General features: G+C 37.5%; 1 protein-coding gene across 1 annotated transcript in view; it reads right to left on the minus strand.

Annotated features, from left to right (window-relative positions):
* The window catches only part of CDH23 (cadherin related 23), a 2,508,764-nt gene that overhangs the window by 480,910 nt on the left and 2,015,514 nt on the right, over positions 1-12,340 (minus strand). The window contains exon 23 of the mRNA XM_044056944.1: positions 4,641-4,748. Coding sequence (XP_043912879.1) covers positions 4,641-4,748 — 108 coding nt within the window. The remainder of the gene's footprint in view (positions 1-4,640; positions 4,749-12,340) is intronic.

Raw genomic sequence — 12,340 nt, forward strand, 5'->3', positions numbered from 1 at the left:
TGTGTGTGTGTGTGGTGTGCATATATATATATATTTATATATATATATATATATATATATATATATATGTGTATATATATATATATATATATATGTGTATATATATATATATATATATATATATATATATATATATATATATATATATATATATATATATATATATATATATATAGTTACCTATCAAAACATTGAATGATCATAACATCTAAACTCAAAACATCAAGACCATAACATCTAAACCTCAAAACATCTAAAAGTCATAACATCGAATCTCAAAACATTGAAAACTACAATGTTTCTGTAGGGGGCAAGCCCCCCTGCACCCCACATGTGGGGGGATCCACCCCCCACACCCCCTGTAAATTATATATACCAACTCCAAGATTGCACTACAGTGGGGGAAAAGGTTAATTTCCTAACCCCATTGCAGTGCGATCTCGGAGTTGGTATATTTAAGTAAGGGGGTGTGGGGGGGGGTGCAGGGGGCTTGCCCCCCTGACAAAATGTAGTAAACATTTGCAGGGTTTATATTTATAGTTGCTTTGTAGTTTTCAATGTTTTGAGATTCGATGTTATGACATTTAGAGGTTTGATGTTTAGATGTTATGGTCTTGATGTTTTGAGTTCAGATGTTATGATCATTCGATGTTTTGATAGGTATATATATATATATATATATATATATATATATATATATACACACACACACACACACACACACACACACACACACAGGTGTATGTGATAATGTTCTATATATTTACATCTATATTTATCTGTCTATCCAACACTGCTTTTTTCAAAGGGAAACACTACTGCCTTGCATTATCACAAATCAGCTGATTGCACAAGTCTGTTTTTTTTCATGTGAAATATTTTGCTGTAGAGATTTGCTCTTTAACCATGGTAGTGCAATCATGTGTTTTCAATTAAGGCACCTACACGTGTATATGTGTGTGTGTATATTTATACACACACACATATATACATATACACACACACACACACACACACATATGTCAAAGACAATGAAATTACACCACCTGGTTATAACATCATTAGACTGGATAAAACAAAACTCAAAATTAGTACTATAAAACTGATTTGTACCCTAGACAATAATACTGAAATAATCAGCGCCAAACTTCAAATCAATACTAATAAATCCATAAATATCATTTGTGTATATCTCCCTCCAGGAAAAAATATTAACACTACATCCTCAACCTACTGCCTACCAACCTCCCTCAAGAAACAATAGTCTTAGGCGACTTTAACATTGACTGGTATACCTGTAACAGTCCTAACCCCACCTCACATATTAACCTTTATGGCTTTAAACAACTCGTTAATAGTCCCACCAGAACTAATAAAACTAACAATAATGAAACCACCTTAGACTGGATTCTTACTAATACTCCCCAACAAACCTACCAATCAGGCACCCTTCCTGATGATCTAAGTGACCACTCACTAACTTATATCATTAGACATAAAACAAACCTTACATTATCTACAACATACAAAACACTACATTCTAAAAAACAATTTAACTCTGAACAGTTTCAGGCTGAACTTAGACAATGTAATTGGGCCCCACTTAAACATCTCCCACTTAATGAAGCAGTAGAATACTTTAATTCTACATTCCTATCAATCCTAGATCGTCATGCCCCAAGTCGGACCATTAGAATTAAAGCTAAAATCATTCTCAGAAATAAATCTTGGGTTAAATGGCGGTCTACTAAAAATCAAACAGACCAACAAAAATTTAGAGAGCTTAGAAACAGCACAAAAAAAGCTATCCTGACAGATAAAAAGAACTATTACTTGCAATTACAACAAGCTACCAAAAAAGAACCTAAAAAATTCTGGACTAGTATTAATAATCTTCTATCCCCAGGTCAGTCAATGACACCTAACCCTCAGGACTCTGACCCAGACAATCCTACAAAAACAGCCAACAACTTTAACTCTTTCCAAACTCTTGCAAATCAACTATCTTCAGACACCAGTAAACTACTAGCACCAACTTTAGATACTGTTTCTTCCCTACAGTTACAACCTGTGTCTACCTCCTTGATCTTATGCCGACTCCAAAAACTTAAACCCACCACCCCTCTGCTGACAAAGAATTCTTGCAAATAGGAGCCAAAGCCTTAGCCTATCCTATTTCTATCCTAATAAATAGATCTATAAAGGAAGGAATTTTCCCTTCCATATGGAAGATATCTCACATCATTCCCCTACATAAAGGGCGCAATTCTAATGACTTTTCAAACTACCGTCCTATTGCACTTCTATCACCCATAGCTAAAATCATGGAAAAATGTATCCACAAACAACTACTTAACCACCTTCTCCACAATAACTTACTTGCAAACTGTCAACATGGATTTAGACCTTCCCACAGCACTACTACTGCATTACTTTCCTTTACCAACTCCATCAACCATAAAATAATCTATCATCTTCTCTTCATAGACCTATCAAAAGCTTTTGACATGGTTAATCACAAACTTCTTCTGCATATACTACAATCTCGGACTTCATCCTCTTCCTTAACATGGTTCACATCTTACCTAGAAAACCGTCAGCAAGCAGTATGTTGGAAAAATACACTATCTAATCTCCTTCCTATCTCTTTAGGAGTACCTCAAGGGTCTATCCTGGGTCCCCTTCTATTTTCCATCTTTATCAATGACCTCCAATCAGCTATTCCTAATACTACCTGCATACAATATGCAGATGATTCCACTATAATCTGCACTGCTACCTCTCAAACTGAACTCCAGTCTCTTACCCAAAAAGCTTTTAACACAGTTGAACAGTGGTTCTCTGACCTTAACCACAAGAAAACCAAATTATTACTGTTTTTACCTACCCGTAAATCTTCCCCTCTAAATTTCTCTATCACTACCACTGATAACACTTTCATTTCTCCTGATTCTACTACAAAGCTACTAGGTATAACTACTGACAACAATCTTAACTTTGATTCACATATCAACAACACAATAAAAGCAGTTAACAAAAAGATTGGATCCCTTTATAGAATCAAACCCTTCCTTACACCTGAAGCTAGGACTACCTTAGCTAGATCTCACCTTATCTCTACCCTTCTATATGCTTCCCCTATTTACACTAATCTTTCTAAAAACAACCTTAACAAACTTGCTACATCTTACCATAATATTCCTCGATTTGCTACAGGATCCCCTTTTAGAACTCACCACTGTCAGAACCTAAAACAGCTAGGTTGGCTTGAACTTCCTAACAAGCTTATTTATCAACAGCTCTTAATAGCTCATCAAATTCTATATCAACCATCCAAAACACCAATACTCACTAACCTCATTACTCCTTATAATAACCTGAAACACCTACGTTCTTCAAACAAACTGTTGATTAATATTACCAAGCCCAAAAACTCTGCAGGTGACTGCCTCTTTTCAAACTCTATTGGAAAAATGTGGAACAAACTTCCTAACAAAATCTCATCCTTGTCCACTCTTCCACTGTTTAAAAAACAACTGGAAATGCATCTTAATAAACACTGGCTTTGTTCTTGTACCATCCCTGATTGACCTTTCCTTCTTCCTTTCCACTACCATAATTTCCTCCTTCCCTTTTTCCTATATCCTGACTGTTTTTAATCTCATATACACTGAAAAAAAATTTTCTTTCACATTACTTTGTCAATTTGTTACTCACGCTATGTATTATCATGTGTGTATTGCAAGTAATTACTTATTTGATTATTTATCTTATCTTGTACTTGCTTTTTCATTTTATATGTACTTTACATGTACGAATTCATTTTTGTATCTACTAACTCAATTTTTGTATATAATCTTTTCATCTTTGTTTTCATCCTTTAATCCTTCTATCCTTTTATGTTTTTGTTTAAACTTGTAATAACCATTCCTCCACTGAAAATGGACATACATCCAGCTGGACTAGCCCGGTCAACAAATGTAAAATAAAATAAATAAAATAAAATATGTGTTCATTGGTGTGTACTAGGCCAACGGCCATGGAGTCTTTACAAGCCTAGCCCACAGAAGTGCCCTGGTAGCATCATGCCGCCATTAGTAATAATGTTAATATTATTAATTATTAATATATTAACACCGTTAATTTTGTGTGAGTATATATATATATATATATATATATATATATATATATATATATACTACAAACACAAAAACCCAAATGCAAGAACTACAGCAACAATGACTTAATATATAGGTTGTCATAAAAACTGATAAGACTGATAAAAGAAAAATGTTCAAAATATTGAATTTTTTAAACTATATTTACTTGAAGAGGTAAAGACCTCTCCTCCATAAGGAGGTCACATATTTCTACTTTCCTGTGGCTGTATGATGTCAGAGTAGCAGTGCACAACCATAAAATGGAGACACCAGTGGCCAGGCTTCACTCCTCCACAAAACTTTTGATTAGTACTTGTTTCATGGTTGAATATTTGGGTTTTTGCATTTTAGTCCTGTAAAACTAATGTTCTAAAATTAACACAAACAAATATGCATTTAAACTCACAAAAGCAACACATGCATTAAATGGTGGTGGTGGGGGGGGGGTGTACAACTGTAGAGAAATTTGAAGTGCTGTACCTTCCGGGAGTTTCGAGCATTGTCAGGATTGTCCTTCACTGTAACAGTCAATCTATATTCCGATACTCTCTCCCTGTCCAGGGGGCGATTCACATACATAAATCCAGTCTAAAGAAAAAGACATCCAAGACAGAAAAAAAATGAGACAATGAGTTGTCATTAACTGAGTAACACAGACGATATGTTTAGGTCTTACAAATACATTTTACCTTGTCATTATTGGGTGTGCAAGAAAAAAAAAATTAAAAAAGAATTCCAGTATTACATAGCTATAATTTACTTTATGCTTTTATCTGTTAACTTTTTTTTGTGTTCTGGAAAGACCTCATGCAAGCTATGTATCAGAATTCATTATGGGACCCATACTGGCAAGGGGCTTAAATATGGACTGAAGCATGGACTCATACACCCTTGATCCATACCAGAAACATACAAATGTACCTCAAGAATGTGTGGTACGTAAGACAGGCTTAGTCTCTGTATGGCATACATGTGTCTTTTTAACTGGTAACTTAATCTTTTGCGGGGAAAGAAGCAAATAGGGTTACCACCTGCCCCTCTTTGTGCAGTACAGCCACTGTTTGGGCAGCTGTGTCCTGCGGGGGGGGGGGGGGATTAAAAAATGGCAAATATCCTGAAATTTTTAGAACAAAACTACTTCCTAAGTTTTCTTTAACAGTTGCATAAAACAACTTAAATATTATATGAACCAGCATAAGCAAATGAAATGCTACAAGCAGCAGATTTTATTTTGGCAGAAAAGTAAAGTTCTGTCCTTTGCAAAGGCCATGTGGATGGTTTCTCTTGCAAGATCTCATACCTCTACAAAAAATGTCCCAGTTCAGGCATTTGAAAAGGTGGCAATCCTAGAAGCAAAGATCTGCTGGCATCAGAGAGGTATTAACTGACAATGTCTATGTCTATGCAAATATTTTTTTCCAATTGCACCACTCTGCTTGTTATCACAGCCATAGTCAACTCTGACCATATTGCTGTGATCTTCTGTCTGGAAATCAGCCTTGTGACCCCTAAAAACTCCTCTGCATACAGGGATTACTCCCAAACCAATTATTTAGTTTTTACCGGTCTTATTAATAATGGCAAAAGTATACCTACACAGAAAACCTAGTAACTGAGACTGCTGCCTAATCTTCTGAATTTTCCTCCCTCTGGGATGGATACATTGAAACATTTGTACTGATATGTTGTAAGCATAATATTAGTCTGAAACTAAACCCATCATATCAGCAAACTCTATAACACAAAGAAAAACCTGTTAATTACTAAACAATATCCAATTAATCATTATAAAAAATTTAAAACTAGTAAGTCGGTCTCTCAACCTTATCATTGAGAAGTGTAAGCCTAACTATGAACTTGGGGATGCAATTAATTCACAAGATTTCTATAGGTACATTAGGAAGCTTAGAAATTACCAGAAATTGTGTCCTGAGCTTAGCTGGTTATTTATTTTCTGAAAACAGACATTTTAATTATTCTTGTGTACAAATTTCTCTTCCAACTTCAGTCCACAAGCCGGATACCAAAAAATACATCATCACCTCCTTTGGGGAGAGTTATGTCCCCACAAATATTCACATTAACAACGTCCTAAGCACGCAATCAGTTGTGAGGGATTAGGGCACCTAGGTTGATAGCAACCTGACTTTTGACCACCATGTTGCTTCCGTTGTACGGAAAGCCTTCTACATGGCCCACCTCATAAGTAAGGTTATCTCATCCAGGGACAAGGAGGTCATAACAACCCTGTATTCTTTCCTTACAAGGCCCTTTATTGACTACAACGGCCCTTTTGGCATACACCTTACAAAGCATATGCAGCAGCTGGAGAGACCATAGAGGTTTCTCACCAGGAGAATCCAGGGCCTCAAACATCTACCATACAAAGATAGGCTACTCAGTTTCATACAGACTCCTCAGAAGTGACATCTGTCTGGCATACAAGGTGATCACGGACCCCTCCTTGATGGGACTGCTGCATATCCGCAAGTCAAGCTCCACTCGCATAACTCATGTACGCAGCCTCAACCTGGTCTGTGACATCAACAGGATTTGTTGTTGGGATAGATTTGTGTCCCAGAGACTCCCCCATCTATTGAATAGACTCCCTCTCTACGTCAAGCAAATTACATCTTTACCCCTTTTTAAGCACAGCCTGGATAACTGGATGAGAAACAGAAAAATACCCCTGGGATTCCACCCATGTCCCTGCTGGACAGGGGCATCGGGTGCTGACTTGTTTAAACATGGGCTAAACTCTTGGCTAGGCTTATAAGGGCCTCAGGGCCAATAGCCTAGTAACCTCTTATGATCCTATGATCCACCCAGAAGGCAAATCAAATGGAGGTAGAAAGATTCAAATCATTGTACCCTTGTCTATAAGGAGGATCTCTTTAAGGGTATGGAAGCCTAATTCTGTACATCAACTGCCAGGCCTTCACTAACACCTTCATTTTCTGACAAGTCACTGAAGGACAGTTGGTCAGGGTTTCATATTTTATTTCGGAAAATGCATGTTGCTGTAAAAAAATGTTGTCCTGTTAATATGTGAAATGAATTAGTGCACCTTTTACCCCAGTAATTTCTTGTTTATGATAAAACAATGAGAATTATAGACAGTAAGAATGCAAGTCATTAGCGTTTCAAAATTTTTATTGTTCATAAAATGCATGTCTATTGAACGCCTTAGGTAGTTACTAGGCATACAGTCCTGGACACTACTAATGAGCTTAGATGTAATCCCAGTTGCCCTAAGGCTGTGTCTCATTAAACGACTTACTCAGGGTTGCACAGTAAGTAAATTAAGGCTGAGACAAATCAAACATTGTACCACAAGCAGCAGCTCCTCAACAACTTAATCCTCAGTATGTGTGTGTGTCTTTTAACCTTTTAAGGGAATTAAAGTTGCCCGGTACTTAAGGCTGTGTACAGGGTATGAATCCTTTATCTCCATTTGCCTGCTTTGACACTTAGAAAGTGCTCCCAGGCCACCCTTGAAAAGGGACATCCTCTTGTGGGATTAACTAGTTAACAAGTAGATGAAAACATATTTAAAATTTGTCCCTTTTTGAGCCTTTACCCCCATTATTGTTGGCTTTGTCAGAATTCTTAAGCAAAACAAACTGGGAAGTATTTCAGCATTCTCTTGTAAGGTTTGTGGCTTTCTGACAAACTGCTGAGGACTGCAGTCACTTAATAATGGTAGGCAAGTAAGCTTTAGACTTTAATGAGGAAACTTCTCTGTGTGGAAGATCTAAGACTCACTAGAGTTCAGGCGCCTAATAAAAAAACATACTGTGAATATCCAACTTGATACAGTGCAGTGGTGCACCGTTAGCATTGTCGCCTCACAGCAAAAGGTTCTCCAGTTCGATTCTTGACTGGATTGCCTTCTATGCAGAGTCTGCATGTCCTCCCTGCATTTCTGTGGATTTCCTCTGTGCACTCTGGTTTCATCCCACGTCACAAAGACACATATCTGGAGCGTTTCTCCCCTGGCCTCCGCTGAAAACTGGCTTTGTTCCAAGTCGGACTTTCCCGGTTAACAAATATTAAATAAATAAATAAAAATAACTTAATAACAGGTAGTAGAAATTCTTTCTTTAAAACTTTCCAAAGTATAAATCTACTAATGAAAGTAGGGAAGTACAAGCTAATTCAAATCAAATCTCCTTTATTAAAAACACATAAAAAGTGATCCAAATAGTTGAAAAAACAGAATAAAGTGTAGACATTTACGATTCCATTTACATACCTGTTTAAAAGCATGGGAGTTGTTTACTAGGACAGCTCTGTTATAAAAGACAATTAGCATGTTTACTTGCTAAATACCCCTTCTACCATACACCACTGTGTGATATGCCACAAAGTGCTGCCGTACTTCAAGCTCTTTGATTCCAAGAAATGTTAAACTAAAGTAAACAAAGTTAAACTAAAAATTACACATTAATAATTTCTAAAATTTCCTGAAAGCATTTCATTGCAGTGTCAAAAAAGGAAAAGTTAACATAAGTCTTCAGAATTCCTCAGAAATCTTTTCTACCAACATTCAGAAATGTTTTTAACATTTTTAACATAGATCACTTTTGTCTTTTAGAACTTCTTCAGGTTTTTATTAATTCTTCTTTATACAGACAGATTAATAATATGTTGAAAGAGATGAAGGATGAGAGAACAAATAAAGCTAAACCTTACTTTTCAGAAGTAGATATTAAACCACAGAGTTCATCACAAGAAAGGAAGTTAGATAAACTCAATGTTTCTGTTTTATTCGAGTGACGCAAATGCATTTTGTGGAATAGTAAAGAAAAATTGGCTGATTTTGCTGGCCAATGAGAAAATTAAGCAAGTTTTTGGTGAACAGCTGAGTTTTTGTTTTAAAAATAAAAAAAAAATCTCTTAAACGGCTATTATGCTACAAGAGTGAGTCTGCAGTGCAGAGCCATTCTGAAATGATCAGCACTTTTCCATGCAAGTCATAAGGTTTTTGTACTGAAAAAAGTTTTGTACAACTAACAACAAAGAGAAGCTACAAATTCTCTTTTTATGCTGATTGCACAAGTAGAGATGTAGTATATCTAGCTGCATGCATGTCTTGCCCCTGTTTTTATGTTGGAATGACCAATCATTCATTAAAAGAATGTATTAGGGAGCACTTGTATGATATATATGTAGATTGTAACAACGCACTAGCTAAACATGTTAATAGATACGTACTTTTACCTTTATAGTAAGGATCGAAGGTTAGATTTTAAAAATAAAACTGAAAGATGTTAAGTAAAATGGATTGTTATATTACAAGCTGACAAGGGATTTGGTTTAAGTGGAAATATTCCTTTAAAACCAATTTTAAAACCATGTGGTCTTTCTAAATTAATTTGATTGTTACTTTGTACTATTTAAAGAGTTTTATTTGCCACTTTGTATTTATGGTCTGAAGAAGCGCCTTGTGAGGCGTGAAGGCATTTTCTTCAATAAAATCTGTTTTATATTTTTAGCCTTGTTTTTGGTCCTTTGAGTTGTATACATAAAAAGTTGCTAGAACAGCAACAATAGAATTATTTAAAACCTGTTCCTGATTTTGTCTTTGTTTTTGATTTTTGAACTAATAAGCTGAGGGAAGAAATAACCTGCAGTGGGTTGTACTGCATGGTTCTGACAACAATGATCTGAGATTTGTTTCTGGCCCATTCTTTATGAATTTATACATTCATTTGAACTCAGGCAGATATCTGAGGTGTACAGTCATAATGTATACACAGATGGTAAAGTTCTTGACTATCCCTAATTATTTGACATATTTTTGGACAGTTCACCATAAAATTTAAAGCTTTTTGGTAAAGTACAATGGAGTGCAGTTACTAAATAATGATAAACATGTAAGCATCAGACTTAATATCCTTCAAAAAAGCATGCTAGCTCAAACCTTGCTATGATAGCAATGTTCTAAGCATATTTAGATTCTGTTACTGATTTTTGGGTGTTTTGCCTCAGATTCCTGATCTAAGAAGTTGGGAGGGCATGGGGGATGCAATGATCTAAGAAGATGGGAGGGCATGGGGGATGTAATGATCTAAGAAGATGGGAGGGCATGGGGGTGTAATGATCTAAGAAGATGGGAGGGCATGGGGGTGTAATGATCTAAGAAGTTGGGAGGGCATGGGGGATGTAATGATCTAAGAAGTTGGGAGGGCATGGGGGTGTAATGATCTAAGAAGATGGGAGGGCATGGGGGTGTAATGATCTAAGAAGTTGGGAGGGCATGGGGGGTGGAAAGATCTAAGAGGTTGGGAGGGCATGGGGGTGTAATGATCTAAGAGGTTGGGAGGGCATGGGGGTGTAATGATCTAAGAGGTTGGGAGGGCATGGGGAGTGTAATGGTCTAAGAAGATGGGAGGGCATGGGGGTGTAATGATCTAAGAAGTTGGGAGGGCATGGGGGATGTAATGATCTAAGAAGATGGGAGGGCATGGGGGATGTAATGATCTAAGAAGATGGGAGGGCATGGGGGTGTAATGATCTAAGAAGTTGGGAGGGCATGGGGGGGTGTAAAGATCTAAGAGGTTGGGAGGACATGGGGGTGTAATGATCTAAGAGGATGGGAGGGCATGGGGGTGTAATGATCTAAGAGGTTGGGAGGGCATGGGGGTGTAATGATCTAAGAGGTTGGGAGGGCATGGGGGTGTAATGATCTAAGAAGTTTTAAAGTCACGGGGTAATGCATTGTGTTCTATGGTTCTCACAGCATGAAGATCAAAGACACGTCTAGGTCATCACTATTAGTCTTAACTTCCTTTACTTAAATTACATTTATTTGATATATAGTCTCTTGTTGTCATACTTAACCTTGGTGTTAGTATTTTTGGCTTTTTGATCGGACTGTGCTGCGTGGTCAATACCTTCCCCTTCCCGTGGCAGACAAGCTTCAGGGATTTAAAAATGTGTGGTCTGCAGCCATACGATCCCATTACAGAACCTGCACTCTCCTTATGTTTATTTCCTGGGGAGCAGCTTATCTTGACACTGAATGCAAAACTTGTTCCTCTTCTGGTAGCAGGGCCATTTAGGGCTGTAGAGACAAACTAGTTTTGAAAGGTTTGATCCCTCAGCAGACATAACAATCCACCTAGGATTCAGCTTTTGCTGCCACTCCTTTTTTTATCCCCAGCTAAGATGGGAGAAAAATGTAAATAAAAAACAATGACAAATTTAAAGAGAAAGAAAGGGAAAAAAAGAAGTCTTCTGAAAAGCAGTCATATAAGACTAGGAAATGGCCTCTGATTCTATCACAACCCTTAGGTCTGGCAGAGAAAATTCTTTGACCAGTGGATCTGACTGCTCCTCAGATCAGATCACTGAAGCCTCCCCATCATTTCTCACCATAGCCAGTGAGTCCTCGGCTCCCCTCACATTTTTTTTTTTAAAGAGACATGCTTTGTTGAGACCACCATGAGTGGCATCATCTTCCAGGTCTGTTTAATCACAGAGGAGCTGTACGGAAAGAGATGATGACAGGATGATGCAGATGTTCCTTTAGATGCAAATTTAACTGGGGGTTCTCCCAGATCCCTCTACACAGGACATTCCAAGAATAGCTCCAACAATCCCTCCACTGATTTCTCCTAGTCTGGTCTGTCCTTTAGATCTGAATCTCCTAGGAGCACTCACAGCAAAGCAGACAGTGTTGTCAACTTTGACTGTGTGTTCTCTTTCTTGCTTGACTCTGATGCCCTTGGATTGAGATGAGTCCCTGAGACAAAGCATGGATACTGGGGATCAAGGTATGGATTCGATACCAAAACTTTCAGAACCAGGTCTTTCACTTTATGCCTCTGCATTAGATAGCTTGGCTCTGATGTTGGCTTCAGATCCAGGGTGTGTCAGCTCTTCTTACATCTTGTCTTGATGGTTTAGAAGTCACTTTGGCCCTTGATCTCCACACTGGCATTTGAGGCTTTCAACAGGGTTGTTGCTAGGCCAACGGAAGAGGTACATTCCTCCCAATCAGCTCCATCCCAACCCCTTTTGGACATTGCATCTAAGTATATCCATGTTGACAGGGACAGTCAGGTTCATTTAGTACTGCGTCTGCTCATCATGTGAGATCCCTGACTGACTTACCCATCTCTAGAAACCCCATTGAGGCAGGTTCCCAGGAAACAGACATGTAAGAAGACACA

The sequence above is a fragment of the Protopterus annectens genome, chromosome 14.part0 (assembly GCF_019279795.1).
Source record: "Protopterus annectens isolate FY-2018-M chromosome 14.part0, PAN1.0, whole genome shotgun sequence".
Lineage (NCBI taxonomy): Eukaryota > Metazoa > Chordata > Ceratodontiformes > Protopteridae > Protopterus > Protopterus annectens.